This window comes from Pelodiscus sinensis, chromosome 5 (assembly GCF_052426305.1).
Source record: "Pelodiscus sinensis isolate ZL-2025 chromosome 5, ASM5242630v1, whole genome shotgun sequence".
Classification (NCBI taxonomy): domain Eukaryota; kingdom Metazoa; phylum Chordata; order Testudines; family Trionychidae; genus Pelodiscus; species Pelodiscus sinensis.
In genome coordinates this window covers 129,752,634-129,771,287 of record NC_143056.1, presented here as the reverse complement: position 1 = coordinate 129,771,287, position 18,654 = coordinate 129,752,634, and the positions used below count along the sequence as shown (strand labels likewise).

Here is an 18,654-nt window from a genome sequence, read left to right as displayed (position 1 = left end):
TGGCCTGCACGGTGCGGGGCTATGGGGCAGTAGAGCTTGGCCTGCACAGTGCAGGGCTATGGGGCAGTAGAGCTTGGCTTGCACAGTGCGGGGCTATGGGGCAGTAGAGCTTGGCCTGCACGGTGCGGGGCTGTGGGGCAGTAGAGCTTGGCCTGCACAGTGCAGGGCTGTGGGGCAGTAGAGCTTGGCCTGCACAGTGCAGGGCTGTGGGGCAGTAGAGCTTGGCCTGCACAGGGCGGGGCTGTGGGGCAGTAGAGCTTGGCCTGCACAGTGCGGGGCTATGGGGCAGTAGGAGCTGGTCCCTACAAACAGATTGAGGCAGCATGGAAGGGGGAGGGGGAGGGGAGGTCCAGTCAGGCCGGGCGGGGGCGGGGCCCCGAGACGAGACGAGCCAACCCGCCCCGCACGAGGGTGGGTTCGATTGCATCTGGCTCCGCCATTGGCGCTCATCGGGGCCGCCCCGCGCGGACAGACCAATGAGCAGGGAGCTCTTCCGCGGAGCCACGCCCACTGCCGGTTGCTCGGTTACCGCGTCCGGGCATGAGGAGAGGCTTGGTGCCGGCTGCGAGGCTGCGGTGAGGGGCGCGGGGGGGGGGTCTGGGCTCTGGGGCGGGGGGAGCGCGGGGGGGGGGTCTGGGCTCTGGGGCGGAGGGGAGCGGGGTGGGGGGGTCTGGGCTCTGGGGCGGGGGGGAGCGCGGGGGGGGGGGGTCTGGGCTCTGGGGCGGAGGGGAGCGCGGGGGGGGGGGTCTGGGCTCTGGGGCGGAGGGGAGCGGGGTGGGGGGGTCTGGGCTCTGGGGCGGAGGGGAGCGGGGTGGGGGGGGTCTGGGCTCTGGGGCGGAGGGGAGCGCGGGGGGGGGGTCTGGGCTCTGGGGCGGAGGGGAGCGCGGGGGGGGGGGTCTGGGCTCTGGGGCGGAGGGGAGCGCGGGGGGGGGGGTCTGGGCTCTGGGGCGGAGGGGAGCGGGGGGGGGGTCTGGGCTCTGGGGCGGAGGGGAGCGCGGGGGGGGGGTCTGGGCTCTGGGGCGGAGGGGAGCGTGGTGGGGGGGGTCTGGGCTCTGGGGCGGGGGGAGCGCGGGGGGTCTGGGCTCTGGGGCGGGGGGGGCGCGGGGGGGGGGTCTGGGCTCTGGGGCGGAGGGGAGCGCGGGGGGGGTCTGGGCTCTGGGGCGGAGGGGAGCGCGGGGGGGGGTCTGGGCTCTGGGGCGGAGGGGAGCGGGGTGGGGGGGTCTGGGCTCTGGGGCGGAGGGGAGCGGGGTGGGGGGGTCTGGGCTCTGGGGCGGAGGGGAGCGCGGGGGGGGGGTCTGGGCTCTGGGGCGGAGGGGAGCGCGGGGGGGGGGGTCTGGGCTCTGGGGCGGAGGGGAGCGCGGGGGGGGGGGTCTGGGCTCTGGGGCGGAGGGGAGCGCGGGGGGGGGGTCTGGGCTCTGGGGCGGGGGGAGCGCGGGGGGGGGTCTGGGCTCTGGGGCGGGGGGGAGCGCGGGGGGGGGTCTGGGCTCTGGGGCGGAGGGGAGCGCGGGGGGGGGTCTGGGCTCTGGGGCGGGGGGGAGCGGGGTGGGGGGGGTCTGGGCTCTGGGGCGGAGGGGAGCGCGGGGGGGGGTCTGGGCTCTGGGGCGGGGGGGAGCGGGGTGGGGGGGTCTGGGCTCTGGGGCGGGGGGGAGCGGGGGGGGGGGTCTGGGCTCTGGGGCGGAGGGGAGCGCGGGGGGGGGGGTCTGGGCTCTGGGGCGGAGGGGAGCGCGGGGGGGGGGTCTGGGCTCTGGGGCGGAGGGGAGCGTGGTGGGGGGGGTCTGGGCTCTGGGGCGGGGGGGAGCGCGGGGGGGGGTCTGGGCTCTGGGGCGGAGGGGAGCGCGGGGGGGGGGTCTGGGCTCTGGGGCGGGTGGGAGCGCGGGGGGGGGGTCTGGGCTCTGGGGCGGAGGGGAGCGCGGGGGGGGGGTCTGGGCTCTGGGGCGGAGGGGAGCGCGGGGGGGGGGTCTGGGCTCTGGGGCGGAGGGGAGCGCGGGGGGGGGGTCTGGGCTCTGGGGCGGAGGGGAGCGCGGGGGGGGGGTCTGGGCTCTGGGGCGGAGGGGAGCGCGGGGGGGGGGGTCTGGGCTCTGGGGCGGAGGGGAGCGGGGGGGGTCTGGGCTCTGGGGCGGGGGGGAGCGCGGGGGGGGGTCTGGGCTCTGGGGCGGAGGGGAGCGCGGGGGGGGGTCTGGGCTCTGGGGCGGAGGGGAGCGCGGGGGGGGTCTGGGCTCTGGGGCGGAGGGGAGCGCGGGGGGGGGGGTCTGGGCTCTGGGGCGGAGGGGAGCGCGGGGGGGGGGGGTCTGGGCTCTGGGGCGGAGGGGAGCGGGGGGGGTCTGGGCTCTGGGGCGGAGGGGAGCGTGGTGGGGGGGGTCTGGGCTCTGGGGCGGGGAGAACATGTGGGGTGTGTCTTGAGGGGGAGTGTTTGGGGGTGGCTGGGCTGAGGGTGTGAGGGGGGTGTCCCTACAGCACAAGCAGCAGCCCGGCCTCCTGTTTTCCACATGCCAGCTGACTGCCTGTGATTCCAGCTTAGCCCAGCACTTGGCTCTGCACTGTCAGCTGCCGGGGGGGCAGCCTTGAACCAAATGGGCGTGGATGGGGGTGAAAGTGGAGGTGCTGAGCCCCAGAGCACACAGCCCGTGGGGCAGGCAATAGCTAGGGGTGCAGGGAAGAGGTGCGGTGTCCATGGAGCACCTAGGCCCGTGCGGCAGGTGATGGCTGTGACAAGCAGCGTGTGGGGGTGCGTTGTGATTGGGATGTTTCTTGATAACTTGGCAGATACCCCACCAGAGCAGCCTCTACTCTGAGTAATGTGCCCTGGATCCTGAGAGCTGCTGAGGGAGCAGAATGGGGGTGCAGAGCTGAGATTCCCTTCATGAAGTGTGTGGGAACATATAGAATGGGAGGTCTGGTTTGTGTGTAGGCAGGGGCTGGGGGCCATCAGGTCCATTTCCACTCCGGGTGACCAATTTCTCTGCTTCCCCTAGTGACCGACAGAGCTGTCACTGCTGCCTGCCATGTCTCCAGCCCAGGGGCCAACCCCTGAGGTTAGTGCAGAACTGGGCCTGGGGGGAGCGGGATCCATTCACTGATTTCAGCCAATGGGGCTAAGCCATGGGGGACTGCAGCAAGGAAGGGGGAGGAGAGCAGTGCAGGGCATCGGGGTTGAACCGGCACAGGTGAAGGGGCTGGCCCGACAGGGCTGTGGCTAGAGGGGACTGGCCCTGTGCTCTCTGTCCCGTTTGTTCATTTTACTCTTGTGTGCTGGTATCCTGAGGTGTGGAGGCCTGGGTCTCACCTTTCCCTTTCCCCTCCCCGCAGCTGCTCACGGATCCCTATGAGAGCTTCATGCACCACCATCTCCAGTACTATGGCTACTTCAGAGGTGAGAGCACCCCAGGCACCTGGCTGCTCACCAGCCAGACATTTCACTGGGCAGCAAGCAGAGACTCAGCTGCTGGATGCCTCTAGGTTTCACTCCCCCATCCCTTTAGACTGCCCTCCTGCACTGGGCACAGCTTGTGGGGGCAGCTGTGGGGAGCGGTTTGCTGTCAACTGCAGAGCTTGGCACCTTCCCTACTGCTGTATGGAACACCCCGGTCCCGAGGAGAACAAGACATCGGCTGGATGCCAGGACCCCATAGGATTGCCAAGCCTCCCGCTTTTGCTGGGAATCTCCTGGAATTGAGCTCCATCTCCCATAAGCTCCTGAAACCAAACCGGGAAATCAGTCACTAAAAGTCCAGGGGCACCGCAGGGCTAAGGCAGGCTCCCTGCCTGCCCTGGCCCTGCCACACTCCTAAAGCAGCTGGCAGGTGCCTCCCTGTGGCCTCCATGTGTGGGAGTGCAGAGAGTCTCCACGTGCTGCCCTTGCCCCAAGTGGCAACTCCACAGCTTCTATTGGCTGGGTATTGCAGCCAAGGGGAGCTGCAGGTGTGGTGCCTGCAGGAAGGAGCAGGTCATGGGACCATATGGCTGCCTGCCTAGGGGCCACAGGGAAGGATGTGCTGGCCACTTCTGGGAACAGTGTGGGACCAGGACAGGCAGGGAACCTGCCTTAGTCCTACTGTGCTGGTGACTGGGACTTGGAACCGCCCAAGACAAGCGCTCACCCCAACTTCCTGCCCCAGCCCTGATTCTCCTCCCAGAGCCCACACCCTGTCCCATACCCCAGTCCCCTCCTGCACACAGCCCTGGGCCCCCCACATCCAAACTCCCTCCCAGAGTTTGCACCCTCACCTCCTCCTGCACCCAGCCCAGAACCTCTTCCCACCCAGAGTCCACACCCCCTCCCACACTCCAACCCTCTGCCCCATCCTGGTGAAAGTGAGTGAGGGTGGGGGACAGCTAGTATTCAGGCATCTAGTATCTGCAAGCTTTGTGCGTGTAGGGAACCATGGGACCAGGGACGACTCCTCAGTGGGACAGAGTGACTCCTCTGGCTCCCATCTGGCCTTTTCACGTTAAATGACTGAGATCCCCCGGGAGGACCCTACAGCCAATAGCCCTTCACTCCCTTGTGCTCAGGAGCAGAGTAGCTGGAAGTTAGAAGACCTGCTGCCATCCCTAGAGGGGCAGGGGACCCAGGGCGACCCTCCCACAGTGCCTCAGGCATGGCGTCCAGGGAGGGGTCTCTGCAGGCCCCAGCCCGTCCTCACTCCATCTCTTCCCCAAGCCTCACTCTGATCTGCCCCACCCTTTCCTGCCCCTGCTCCCCCCTCTTTGCTTCTATTGAACCCCTCGCACAGGGCTCCCTCCCCCAGACCATGCCACCTCAGTGAAGCGTGGGAGACAGGCAGCGGGGCAGAGTGGAGCAGGCTACTGGGTCATTCCAACTCCCACCATCGCAGTGAGTGTGGGAGGGGGGCAACGCCTGCTGCAGCCCTGTACCAACCCCCCCAGGTAATACCCCAGGCCACCCCGGGCTCCGCTAGTCCCATCCATAGGACGACTGAGGTGGCTCTGCCTGCTGGTCCAGTCTGTCCCACCCCCGAGAGCGGAGCTGGGTCGTTCCCTGCGCACGGTGGCCAGGCTAGCTCGGCACATCCCCAGCACTGGCAGCAACGTCTCTTCCTAGATGAGGAGCAAGCAGTGGAGAACAGCTCCCCTGTGCGGCAGCTGCCCAGGCCACAGAGCTCGGACTCGCTGCTGGCACGGGAGGCCCTCCAGGAGAGCGGTGGATCAGACCTTGAGTCCCTTCAGGACAACGGGAAGAAGCTGATCTGTGAGTGAGCAATGCAGCGTGAGGAGCCAGTTTCCCATGGCCATGACAGCCATTGGCTCAGTTCTGCAGCTCAGGGCCCGCGTGAGGTTGAGAAGAGACCGTGGGGGTGGGGAGCACAGGGCCCGGAGCAAACGGCTGAGCCATGTCAGGGGGCCTAGCTGGGGGCTGAGGAGCCACCATCTCCCAGGGGTCTGAACGCCACTTTGTAGAATACGCTGCGTGTTGGGAATGGCACCTTGGCTAAGGAGTGGATGTGTGAAAACGCAGCTCCCCAGGAACAGGGCTTGTTGCAAGTTGCAGCACAGTCTGTCCGAGCTGGGGTGAAATGACCGGTCAGTGCGCTGCTGGGGAGGTGGCTGGTTACCCCAGGAAAGTGGAAAAGAACTTGTGTAAAATCCAGATTCTGGGGGGGTCCTGATCTCATCCCAGTACTGCGCAGTCCCCTTTTCCAGTGAGGGGCTCTTTATAAAGGGGCTCTGCAAAGTGGGGGGCAGTGGCTGGAGGGGATCCTTCCTGGGGCTGGGCATACTGAAGGCTTGGTGTTTTCTGCCTGTCTTTTACCTGTGGAGTAGATGGATCAGGGCTGTGATGTCTTGCCTCCCCTGTTTAGGAGATTTGGCTATTAACAGTCCCAGAGCACTTGTGCAGTGGTAAAGGGTTTTAATTCCAGAGCAGGCTAGTGACTTGATCCCTTTGTGGGCTGTTGGGCTTCCCAGGCTCTCAGCGAGAGGGAACCAATCCACTGTCCTTTTATGGAGAGCACAAACAAGCAAATGTAAAGCTAATGAATTCCCTGCAATGCTCCCCAGGGCAGCCGTCCAATGGGAGCTCCAGGCTTCAGTAAGAAACTACCACAAGCACAAAGGAGAATGAATAACTTTGCCCTGAAAATAAACCGAGATCAACAATTGATCAAAGCAAGGCACGAACAGTCGGTCACATCGTGCAGGTGGCTGGACACAGCCTGAACCTTTACCCACAAAGCCTTGGCCTCACCGAGACAGAGCCGCCTCCTTCTTAGCCCTAGACACTCTGCTGCCTCTCTTTGAAGCACTAAGAATGGAACGGGTTGCTCAACCCCCCCACCATCTGCTTCCCAGCCCCAAGGATCCCCTCTCAGGCAAGCTGTTTGCCCAATACCTGCCCAAAGCCAAGCGGCACAGTGTGGTCTGGTTGCTTAGGAGTCAGGTACGTCCAGGTGCAACTTTCCTACAGGGACTAGCAGCATGATGCAGTTGCTTCACATACACATGAACTGGGCACCTCCCCACGAAGGTAGGGTTGCCAGATGGCTTCCCAAAGAGTAACGAACACGCGGGCTAAGAATTTGTCAAGCAAAAAAAAAACCATTGCCACGAACACACATGCTGTGTTTAATGCTTACCTTTATTATAAACCGCTTTCATCCTACACCATCTCTATGTAAAGAGGCTTAGAAGTAATTGTGCAACTGTGCATGCTATATTCATTGTTTTCTATTCCTCTAAAGCGAAGGCTATAGAAGAATTTAGAAGAGCTCCTTTTTATCCTGCAGCTGAAATGATTATAGAGAACTCCCAGCGCCAATCGCGTCCCGCCTTCCAGCCACTCCCCCGCCCCCGCCAGGCTTCTGCGCAATCACAGGCTCCTAGCACCAATTGTAGCCCCGCCTTCTAGCCGCTCCCCCCGCCCACGCCAGGTTCCGTCCGCTGCGCAGACAGGAAAAATCAGAGAATACCGGACATTGCACGTGTCTGGTATTTTTTGATCTTTTTTACCAGACAGAGAGTGCAAATACTGGACTTTCCGGTAGAATACCGGACACCTGGCCACCCTACCCGCAAGTGAGGTAAACGCAGATAGTGAGTTGCAGGCGTCCCCACCGTTCGCCAAGACAACAAGCCAAAAGTGAGAGAAACCCCCTGGGAAGAGGCTCTGTTGTGTGGCTGGCTTGGCCCGTGGAGCTTTGCAGGCAGTTTGAGGAGCCAGGTGCTGTTCTTGGCTTGGTAGCTCACCGGGGTGTTGTCCCCCACTCAGCTCTGTGCTGTCTCTGCTCTCTCCATGGGACGGGCCAGGCAAAGTGGGGGTCAGCTGTTGGGTTGTGGACATGGCACGAGCCCACCTCTTCCTCACTCACCTGGCTTGTTCAGGTTGCTGTTGGCGCCAATCAGGCCCTGCTCTCCCCCCAGGGATCTCTAGCACATAGCAGGATCCGGATGGGGTTTTGTACCCCAGCTGCATGGCCGTGTCCAGGGTGAGTGGGGTCAGGGTTAGCTTTGGGCTCACGTCTGGGAGCCTCCTTCCAGCAGGAGAATTTATCATCATCTCCATCTCAAACTGCAAATCCACATGCTCTCACCCTGGGGAAACAGCCTGGGGGTCACAGATGGCTCTCTGGCTTGTAAGACCTCGCCACTGCCCTGGCCTGGCTTGAGCCCATTGCCTTTGTGCCAATAACAGAGGCACTGCCCCCCCGCCCGTTCCCACTGGGAGCTGGCCAGGCTGTCACCTGTGGCTAGGCTGGGGGAAAGGCCGTCTGGCTAGTCCCAAGGCAAAGCTGCTTTGGATCCTATTACTGGAAGGTTCATTACAAATACGAGAGCTGAAAGCTGAGACACTAGGCGGCTGGTACCCACTGCTGGGTGCTGAGCCCAGAGCTTGCACTGTGGTGTTGTGCACGGGACTGTTCTGCAGGGCGCTGGCTGGGGCCCCAGGGACTACTGCTGCCCAAACCATAGCTAGAGCACACTGGCTTTACGGGGGCGTCCCGGCTGAAGAACACATGGAAGAGTGTAAAGCGCAGCCTTTCCCACCTAGGAGGGTTGGAGTGAACAAGCTAAACCCTGCCGCCTCCCCCAGGCCCTAGGAAGGGTGCCCCCAGCATGGGCAGGCCGTGGGAGGAGCCATGGCAGAGGATGTTCCAGTGGGCTGGGTGCTGCACTGGGATATGCTCCCTGAGGGTATGTCTACACTACAAAGTTAATTCGAACTAACGGACGTTAATTCGAATTAACTTTGATAGGCGCTACACTAGCGCTCCGCTTAGTTCGAACTAGGTAAACCTCATTGTACGAGGATTAAGCCTAGTTCGAACTTACTAGTTTGAATTAAGGGGTGTGTAGCCCCTTAATTCGAACTAGTGGGAGGCTAGCCCTCCCCAGCTTTTTCTGGTGGCCACTCTGGCCAACACCAGGGAAACTCTATTGCCCCCCTTCCGGCCCCGGACCCCTTAAAGGGGCACGGGCTGGCTACGGTGCCCGTGCCAGGTGCAAGCCTGCCAGCACCCAGCTAGCAGACCCTGTACCTGGCACGGATCGAGCCAGCCACCCGATGCCCCCCAGCCCTCCCCCTCTTCCCGGGACCAGGCTGGCGGCTCCCGGGAGCTTGCCTGGGACCACAAGAGGCGGGCACCCACCTGGTCTAGTGCGGACATCATGGACCTTGTCCACGACCTCCGCCCTAGGCACAGGAAAGTGGCCGTCTAGGGCGAGAGAGCTGCCAGCCTGGCCACCCAGGAGCAGGTGTGCATGAAAATCAAGGTGGTCCACTGAGACCCCCGACCCTGAGCCCTGAGCTTATAATGGCCGTCCTGGGTCAGACCAAAGGTCCATCTAGCCCAGTAGCCTGTCTGCCGACAGCGGCCAACCCTAGGGACCCTGGAGGGGATGGACCGAAGACAGTGACCAAGCCATTTGTCTCGTGCCATCCCTCTCCAGCCTTCCAAAACTTTGGGCAGGGACACCACTCCTACCCCCTGGCTAATACCACTCCATGGACCCAACCTCCATGAATTTATCTCACTTCTCTTTAAACTCTGTTCTAGTTGTAGCCTTCACAGCCTCCTGCAGCAAGGAGTTCCACAGGTTGACTCTTTGCTTTGTGAAGAACAACTTTCTGTTACTAGTTTGAAGTCTGCTACCCATTCCTTTCCTTTGGTGTCCTCTAGTCCTTCTATTATGGGAACTAATGAAGAACTTTTCTTGATGCACCCTCTCCACCCCATTTATGCTTTTAGAGACCTCTGTCCTATCCCCCCTCAGTCTCCTCTTTTCTAAACTGAAAAGTCCCAGTCTCTTTAGCCTCTCTTCATATGGGACCTGTTCCAAACCTCTGATCATTTTAGTTGCCCTCCCCTCTTCCATCCTCTCTCTTCCCCTCTCCCACCTCCTTTTCCCAGTCTCCCCAAGTTTTGTTCAATAAAGAGAGATTCTATTTTTGACCACACGTTTTCTTTATTTTGTACATCAGGAAGGGGGACTAGGGAAGGGTAAGTGGAAGGAGGTGAGGGAGGAATGGGGCACGAGCCCCCAATGGGGAGGACTGAGCTGGCTCTGCGGGCTTCTGGGGGTGGAAGCTCTCCTGCAGCCCCCCAATTGCCCTCTCTCCCCAGATGGCAGCCTGCGGCAAGTGCAGCCGGGCTGATGGCCGAGTGGTGTGATGTGCCCAGTGTGGGCACTCAGGGCACTCCAAGCCAGGATGCTTTGCAAGCGGGGCACCCCTGAGAACTGTCTGTCCGGGGTGGGGGTCGGGACCCTTTAAGCACAGCCCTCGGCTAGCCTGAGACAGCATCCCCATGCTCTAAGTCCTCCTCTGATGCCCTGCCGGCACTGCTTCCGGCCATCCTTAAGCCCTGTTCAGGGTCCACTCAATGTGGACATGCTAGTTCGAATTAGCAAAACGCTAATTCGAACTAGTTTTTTAGTCTGGATCCGTTAGTTCGAATTAGCTTAGTTGGAATTAGCGCTGTAGTGTAGACGTACCCTGAGGGACCTTCTGCAAGTAGCCAAGCTAGAGCTGCCGCTGTGCAACCCGGGCGTGAGCTGTGACCGAGTGTTGGTGCTGCTCCCGCCTTGGCCGATTCAGCTGCTGGCAGCCACGTGGGGCCAGGAGTGCTGGTGAGCCTTTTCCTATCGCTGCCGATTCTCAGCTGTGCCGTGTGCATGCACCAGGGAAGCGGGGCACCAGGCCAGCCCCCAGCGCCCGCTCCTGTTCTCTTGGCAGGTTCGCTCATGCTGGAGGCGGCCCTTCTCAAGAGCAAACAGCTTCTCTTCAGCCACCTCGAGGGCCCTGGGGTGCGGCGCCTGCGGGAGCCACGGGGTCTCTTTGCTGTGCCCATCTCGCAGGGCCCCCTGCAGGCCCCCCGCTGGCCCGTGGAGTGCGAAGTCATCGAGGAGCAAATCCAGCACATCGGTAACATACTCTGTGTGTGTCACTGCCCCTGTCGGGTGTGGGGCTGCCGGGGGCTTCCATCCAGACAGGGCATTGGGAATCAGAGCCCTCTGTGGGTCACTGCCCCTGTCCCCTATGGGGCTGCCCTCCCAGTCACAGGCTAAAGCTCGAGCCCACGACCCTCGATCTTCCCTGTCCCCCGAATCTCCCTGTTTTCGGGATGCACCCACCCGGCAGGGGCTTGTAGCCAGAACGCTCCCCTGCCTTTGGCATTGCTCCGCTCCCCTGAACAGCTCGTCTGTTTGTTGCTTCTCTTATCTGGCCCCGCTCCGTTTTTCAGGCCCTGCCAAGGCACAGGTTGCCGGAGCGCTGTGCCTGCCTCCCTGCCAGCTGGTCGGATCTAGTGCACCAGAAGCCAGATTGCTTCTCCCCCATGTGGTGGATCATTCCCCATTGGCTTATGCTGGGCTCTGTGGCACAGGGAGGCTTGGAGAGACAGGGCTAAGCCCCAGCATTACCCAGAATTCTCTGCCTCCGCAGCAGCCCATGTAGCACTCTCCCTGCACAGAACTTTCCAGCCAGCCCTTGGGGTCTCCTGTTCTTTTGGAGGATCCAGAGTGGGCGTTTCCCCTAGGGGAGTCTGGGGGAATGACACCAGGGAAGGGTCGTGCCTCTCTCTCTGTCACTACAGGGCACAGAGGCTTGAGAGCTCGCTTCCGGAGAAAGCTTTTCTGTTGCCATCTGACCCCCCTGCAGCCATAACAGAAGCCATTCCCCTGTCTCCGCAGAGTGGGTGCCGCCTGAACCGGAGCCCTTCTACCAGCCCACAGGAAATGAGCCGGTCCCACTAATTGTGGGGCAGGCGAAAGGAACCGTGGTCTATCGCATACGCCCAGGTATGTGCACCCCCTAGCACTGGCCGATAGCCTGGGCGTGGAATCTCTCAGGGCTTTCTGGTGCAGGGCTGAGACATGCCTGGCAGGCCTCCGAGAATGCTGGCTGCAATGGTTCAGCCCCAGAGCAGGACACAAGCTCCCCACCCTCTAGTGAAACCCTCGGGGCGCAGGAGCTGACATTACTTTTGCCTGTGAATGCTCCATCCCCTCTGCATGGGGGCTCCACCCTTGCTCTGCTTCTTCCTGCCCCTGCTCTGCTCCTTCCCACGCAGCCCCCATACATACCTCTCTGCCCCTCCTCCCCATAGCACCTCCGGCCAGCCCCAGGCTCCCCCTGAACTGTGATCAGTAGCCAGCCCTGGGCCCCGGAACAGCTGCAACTGATGGGTGCTGAGCACCCTCTATTTTTTTCCATGGGTGCTTGAGCCCCGGAGCATCCATGGAGTCGACCCCTCTGCTCGCAGTCTTGCTCTGCGCTTCCGGTGACAGATCTGCAAAATTCCCATCTCCAGCTCATGAGTCATGCAAATAACTCAGGGCCAGAGCCAAAGGCCAGTCAAGCCAAAGCTGATCAGCCCAGGTGTTAATTGGGAAATTAACACTTTAATCAGCACTCCTGTGGGTACCTCTGTCTGGGGTGGAAATTACACCAGAGCCCATGCTGGTGGAGCTATGCCAGCATAGCCGCCAAGGAGAGAAATAGCCTACCCCGACAGAAGGAATATTTCTGCCAGTGTGGGGGCACCCCTGCCCCAAACGATGTTAGCTGTGTCAGCAGAAGCCCTCTTCCCCTGGCGTTGCTGCATCCCCACAGGGTGTTGTTGACACCGCTATGTCGGGCACCTAACTACGCCCGTGTCACTGAAGTGTGCACTAAGGTGCACCATGCCTAAGTGAAGCCACCTTTGCGCACTGGTCTGGCAGCTACTCAGCTCTCAACCTAGCGCTCCAGCGGGTCATGTCCACACCCAGCCCTTCGCGGAGCAGCGCCGCCCCTGGGGCTCTTAGCGCGTCTACACAGCCAGTAGAAACCCCGCAGCAGCAAGTCTCAGAACCTGGCTCACCTGACTAACCCCAAAGTGCCGTGGTTCTAAACCCTGCAGTGTAGACGTCCCCTCTTGGCTGGAGCTGGGCTCCAGGAGCCTCCCTCCTGGACAGGTTTCACAGCCTCGCTGTGGGATCCTCTACACTGCTGGGTTTAGAACCCTGGCATGAGCCCAACGCACTGGACCCGGGCTCTGAGACTCGCCGCCGCGGCAGGTTCTTGCGCAGACGTGCCCCTGATGCAGACACATCGGAACAGGGATGTTTCTGTGCCTGGTACGAAAGTCCCGTTTCCTGCGGCGCACGGGGCAGAGGCATGGAGCCCCGCTGGTGCGCAGGCCAAGGAGTGGAGGAGGGTGGTGCTGCTTGCCCACACTCTGGCTCCATCCTGCTTCTGACGTGATACCAGCCCGGCAGTGAGCACCAGCAGAAAGGCTGCGCCTCACGGCAGACAGACCCCTGGTCTGGGGCTTAGGACACGGGGCTCTGTTCACAGGCCTGCTGGGTGACCTCGGGCACATCGTGTTACAGCCCTGTGCCTCAGTTTCTCTGCTCCATGACTATTAGGAGTGCTCTCCAATCATGGCTTGGGGATTAGTCCAGGCTGCCCCCAGGGGAGGCAACGGGGGGGCTGTCGCATGGGGGCCTGAGGGTGAGGGGACATGAAGAGGAGGCCATAGGGGAAGCCAGAAGTTCAGCTGCAGTGGGGTATTTGCTTGGTAATGGGGGCAGCTTTGGGCACTTCCAGCACAGACGTTCCCTGCCTTGGACTGGCACCCAGAAATTTCCCCGCCCTGCGTTGGAGGGCAACAGGACTCCAAACACAGGCCAGGCTGCGAGGTGCAGGGGACGGGTGCAGCGCAGGCTGTAGGTGTGACACGGGCATCTCCTCTCCCGGCAGCGGCCAAAGGCTCCTATTTCACCTGCTCCCGCGTTGGAGGCGCACAAGGGCCCATCATGTCACGTGCCGTCAGCTTGGAAGGTCCAGAGGACATCACCCTGCTCTTTGAATCCAGGTTCGAGAGCGGGAACCTCCAGAAGGCCGTCCGAGTGTGAGTGAGAGGGCAGGGGGCAGAGGCCGTGGGGCTGTCCAAGGCAGGCAGGGCAGAGGGAGCTTTCCAGCTCAGCCAGGGTGCCCGGGGTAGGCTCTCCATGGAGGGCAGGCGAAGAGGGAGCTTGGGCGGCTGCGTTGGGTAGGATAGGGGCATGAGGGGACAGTGCCCCCAGTGGTTGCCTGCTGCATTGCTGGGAGGAGCTTTGGCAGCTGGGCCGAGGGAACAGCTACAGAGCTTGACTGGCCAGGCCTGAGCCTGGGGATCCCCTCTCCCGCAGCCTCGGGGGGAAGGAGGGGAGGCTGCACTGTGATGGCTGCTGGATTCTCTGCCCCCACCCAGGTTAGAGCAGCCAAGAAGTTGCTCTACTCTCTGCCAGCTGGTAATGGCTCCAACACCTCTGCCTCCATGTCCTGTGGGAAGGGAAGCTCATGCACTGACTGAGGCAGGGAAACACAGCAGGCGGTGGAGTCTTTATGGCTGTACCATGCTGCGGACTCCCCCAGGGACAGGCGTCGGATTGCCGGGCACAGGTGAAGCTGGTATTTCCTAATGGCCTATTGCCGGACTTGCCATTTAAAGATCATTCTTTTAACGAGGCTTTTGGCATGTCATTGCATGTAACGGAACAAAGGCCTATTCCCCGCACAGACCTGCGCACTGGAGGGGGATCTACGGCCTACACAAAGAAAAGTTGGAGAGAAACCTCTGTCCTCGTGCTGGCGGGTTGTGACATGACGTGACTTTATTGCTAGAACGCAGAATGTTAACACCCAAAAGCAGAGAGAGACCAAGCAGGCTGCTCCCTCCCCCTTACTTGCTGCAGGCTGGATCTCTGCTGACTGCCAGTCTGCACACTTCCCTACAGCTTCCCCTCGCCTGCAAGCAGGGCCGGGCAACTCCCTGAAATTGAGTGTAATAGCGTATAATTATGACACTGTTTTCACTGCCCCACTGGCCTAACTAGGGAATCCAGCTGGAGTCCAAGTATCTAGAGCCACTCCAGACGAGCCCACTAGCTGGCAGCTGATGTGCACAGAGCAGGCCTATCTGTGGCCTTTCCTGCGCTCCGCAGGCAGAAGCTGCTCCGGGTGTCTCAGAGTTTCTCTTTGCTCCTTGCAGAGGCCCGTACGAGTACGAGCTGACGCTGCGCACGGACCTGTACACCAGCAAGCACACCCAGTGGTTCTACTTCCAGGTCAGGAACACCAGGAGCGACGTCACCTACCGCTTCTCCATTGTCAACCTTATGAAGCCCAAGAGCCTGTACAGCATGGGGATGAAGCCGCTCCTGTACTCGGAGCGGGACGCGCAGGAGCACGGGGTGGGCTGGCGGAGAGAGGGGAGCAACATCCGGTACTTCCGGTGCAGCTCCGAGGAGGGCCAGGCCTTGTACTGCCTGACGTGGACGGCGCGCTTCCCCCACGACCACGACACCTGCTACTTTGCCCACTTTTACCCCTACACCTTCTCGGACCTGCAGCGCTACCTGCTGGCGCTGACCAGCGACCCGGTCCGCTCGCAGTACTGCAAGCTGCGCGTCCTGTGTAGCAGCCTCGCCGGCAACACCGTCTACCTCCTCACCATCACTAGCCCATCCCGCAACCCCGCCGCCATGGCCGCCAAGAGGGCTGTGGTGCTGAGCGCCAGGGTGCACCCCGGGGAGACCAACGGCTCGTGGGTGATGAGGGGCTTCCTGGACTTCATCCTGAGCGACTCTCCCGATGCTCAGCTCCTCCGCGAGCTCTTCATCTTCAAGGTGGTGCCCATGCTCAATCCAGACGGGGTGATCGTGGGGAACTACCGCTGCTCACTGGCCGGCAGAGATCTCAACCGCAACTATCAGACCATCCTGAAGGAGTCCTTCCCCTGCATCTGGCACACCCGGAGCATGATCCAGAGGTGAGCTGCAGGGCGCTGCACTCATTGGCCTCAGCGGGTAGCGGGGAGCAGCTACGCCACCTCTGACCAGTGCCTATACTGAGCCCTGGTCTACATGAGGACGTTATTTCAAAATAACTCCCCTTGGGTTGAATTTATAAGTGGAGCGTCCACACCACCAAGCCCATTAGTTCGAAATAACGGGCCGCTTATTGCGAAATCTGCACTCCTGCTTTTCTTGGGGAATAACGCTTGTTTTGAAATGGTTATTTTGAAATAGTGTTAGCGGCACCAGAGCATCCACACTATTTCAAAATAATGACTCCCCAGAGTAATTGGAACTAATTACTGCCCACTGCTTCCTGGGGCTCTAAGTCGAGGTAGCGCATCCACATTCACGGAGCCTGCCTCGGTCTGATTTCAAGGCTTCCCTGTAGTGGGGACACGCTATTTCAGTTTTGTACAATCAGGAGTTCTTAAGTTGGATTTAGTTAGTTCAGAATAATTTCCTAGTGTAGACATGCCCTGAGATTGCCCAGTTAGGACCAAACTGCAAAGAATGGGGCAGACGATCTCCTAAACTGGTGGTTATTTCTTAGACATCGATTCACCCAGCCAGCAATAAAACAGCTTTCACAATGCCTTACCCAGAGCCAGTCCTAGGGGCAGGTGAGCCAGGTGGTTGCCCAAGGCCGCCATTTTCAAGGGGCCACCGATAGAACTGGTCTTAAGGGTAGGCCGCGACCACGTTTCGCCTGCCCTCCTGAACCCTCCCCCCGGGTTTCCTGGTTATTCTCCATCACTCTTTTTTTCCTTTGCTTGACAAATTTTCGTCAGGTATATTTTTTTTAACCATCTGGCAACCCTACGGGCGAGCCGGATGGTCACTCGGGGCCACCGATTGGTTAGGACCAGCCCTGATCTTACCAGTTACCCAGAAGCCAAACCACAGTTCCCGTAAAGCAGGGTTGGGGAACCTCAGGCCTGGGGACTGGATGCAGCCCCTGGCTTGCCTAGATCCAGCCCCCAAGGCTCAGGGCCCCCACCAGCATTGGAGAGCCCACACTGGCACTCCAGCACCCCTACTGTCCTATTGCAGGGCAGGAGCGTGCAAAATCTACTAGGCTGGGCCCCCCATGGCTCTAGTGCAGTGTTTCTTACACTTTTTAAGACCAAACAACACCAAACAATTTTTTTTATGAGGAACTCCAAGGATTTTTTGTTGGGGGGGGGGGGGTTTACAGAGCAAAAAAAAAAAAGTTTGCCTGCCCTTTTAAGGGCAGCCATTTTGAACTCTGTTGTTCTCCGTGGCACACCTCCGACTGCCACGGAACACAATTTAAGAAACACTGCTCTAGTGTGTGAGGGGAATGCTGGAGTGTCTCTCCTTTTCCGTCAGGGGTCACATCAGTGACGGGTGGTTTTTTTGGTTTGTATTTTTTTTTCTTTTCACTTGTGTGCAGCCCCTGACTGATGTTTCTGTGGGTGAGAGGGTGCCAACCCAAAAATGGTTCCCCAGCCTTGTTTTAAAGCAACCCAGCATTGGACTCCCACACAGACAGCCACGTCAAATACGATGGGGGCTACTGAAAATCTTGTTTATCATAAAAAACGTTCTGCTGATCCCAAAGAATGGGACGCATGACTCACCAGGTTCATGAATGCTTCAGAGTTTGCCCAAACACATGCTTATAGGCAATTCTTATTAACTAAACTAAAATGTATTAAAAAAGAAGAGAGCGAGAGAAGTAGTTAAAAGATCATTATGCATACAGACCTGAATATAGTTCTCAGGTCAGTTTCACAGTAGAGATGGTGAGTTTCAGAGTGAACTTTAGAGGTGCAAAAAGTTCTTTCAGAATTAGTCCCTAAATTACAGTCCAGGATCAGGTGATCCAGACAGGACTGGATCTCAGTCTTGCAACTCGAACTTCCCCGATGAAGATTAAGCAGCTCTGACATGAAAGGATCCGAGAGTTTGAATATATCCCAGGGTGGGTACTGCCAGCCTCTTGACAGCAGTGACAGTGAAGTGTCTGTGAATGAACCTCCTATTTAATCTCCCTGTCAGTAATACATCCTTAGGCAGGAACTTAGGGTTACAATGGCAACCTCTAACAATACATATGTAACCACACAAACCCCACAACCATTCTCTGTGAATGGGTCAGTTAGCCCTTTCTGGCCTGGGTCAAACCACCACAGCATAGCAAGGGAAAGAGATGACCCCTGATGAGAGGCAGTGTGGCCTAGTGGTAGAGCACTGGAGTGGGTTCTAACCCCGGTTCTCTCACTAGCCTGTTGACTATCCCTGGGTAAGTCATGTCCTCGCTCTATGCCTCAGTTGCTCCCTCTGTAAAATGGGGCTAATGATCCTGACATCCCACCCCTTGGTAAAACACTTTGGCTGTGTCTACATTGGCACCCTTTTCTGGAAAAGGGATGCTAATGAGACCAGTCGGAATTGCAAATGCCCCGTGGATTTAAATTTTCCCTGCGGCATTTGCATGAACATGGCTGCCGCTTTTTTCCGGCTCGGGGCTTTGCTGGTAAAAAGCGCCAGTCAGGACAGGGATCTTGCAGAAAATAAACCCTTTTCTGGAAGATCCCTTATTCCTACTTAAAACCAATTTCTATTTTTTAGAAAGAGAGTGCTGCCTAGTGGCTAAAGCGTTGGTCTGGGACTCAGGTGACCAGCAGGGTCTATTCTTGGCTCTGCCTCTGGTTAGCCATGTCTCCTCTCTGTGCCTCAGTTTTCCCATAGGTAAAAGAGGAATAATGAGACTGACGTGGTTTGCCAAGTGCTTTGAGATCGTCTGACGAAAAGTGTTGGATAAAAACTAGGCATTATTATTAATTGTTGTATTTCCCAGAGTCTCCTCTAACCTCTAAGTTTCTCTCCTCCTCTCCTCAGTGACACTGAGGTTTCGCAAAGAGTGCCACTTCATTTTTGCATTACCCATTGATAACTGCTAAAATGTCCTTTAAGCCTGAATTTACAGTCCGGTGTCATGTTCCATTTTGCACCCATTCGTCCAGTTTTGTTAAAAGCCCCCATACAAGTATCACACCTTTGCTAATATATTTATTTCACCTCTTTGTAACTTTAGCGAGTGCTTCCTGAATTGACCTTGCTCTCACAAACGCTTTGAACAGAGAGAAAGCAGGCTTTGATTGTTAGTTGATTAGCTTTAAATGTCTAGTATTTCTAATCTGAAATGCATGATTAGGCTAAGGATGAAAGATGGCACTAGAACAGGATTAATGTTTCTTATCCAGTGTAAAGACTAGCAAGAGGCTACTACTTCAAGGTAGCTGCTTCTGCAGTAGTTTGGGCAGGTAGTTTGCAACTGTTAATCAATGTAAGTCTCTGCTTGAGATTCATTAGTACAGGCAGTCCCCGGGTTACATGGATCCGACTTAC

General features: G+C 59.2%; 1 protein-coding gene across 10 annotated transcripts in view; it reads left to right on the top strand.

Moving 5' to 3' along the window:
- Window positions 1-499: 499 nt before the first annotated feature.
- The window catches only part of AGBL2 (AGBL carboxypeptidase 2), a 38,143-nt gene continuing 19,988 nt past the window's right edge, over window positions 500-18,654 (top strand). For 3 of the 10 annotated variants that reach the window (XR_016349742.1, XM_075928910.2, XM_075928914.2), the window contains exons 1-8: window positions 502-575; window positions 2,973-3,032; window positions 3,307-3,370; window positions 5,063-5,209; window positions 10,190-10,378; window positions 11,146-11,253; window positions 13,199-13,349; window positions 14,472-15,251. Coding sequence is in view for 9 of the 10 variants with exons in the window: in XM_075928910.2 (XP_075785025.2) it covers window positions 3,003-3,032; window positions 3,307-3,370; window positions 5,063-5,209; window positions 10,190-10,378; window positions 11,146-11,253; window positions 13,199-13,349; window positions 14,472-15,251 (1,469 nt within the window). In the remaining variant the exon portion in view is untranslated. Of the gene's footprint in view, window positions 576-2,427; window positions 2,726-2,972; window positions 3,033-3,306; window positions 3,371-5,062; window positions 5,210-10,189; window positions 10,379-11,145; window positions 11,254-13,198; window positions 13,350-14,471; window positions 15,252-18,654 lie in introns of those variants that run through there. The other 7 variants (XM_075928916.2, XM_075928917.2, XM_075928912.2 and 4 more) reach the window with 6 other exon arrangements.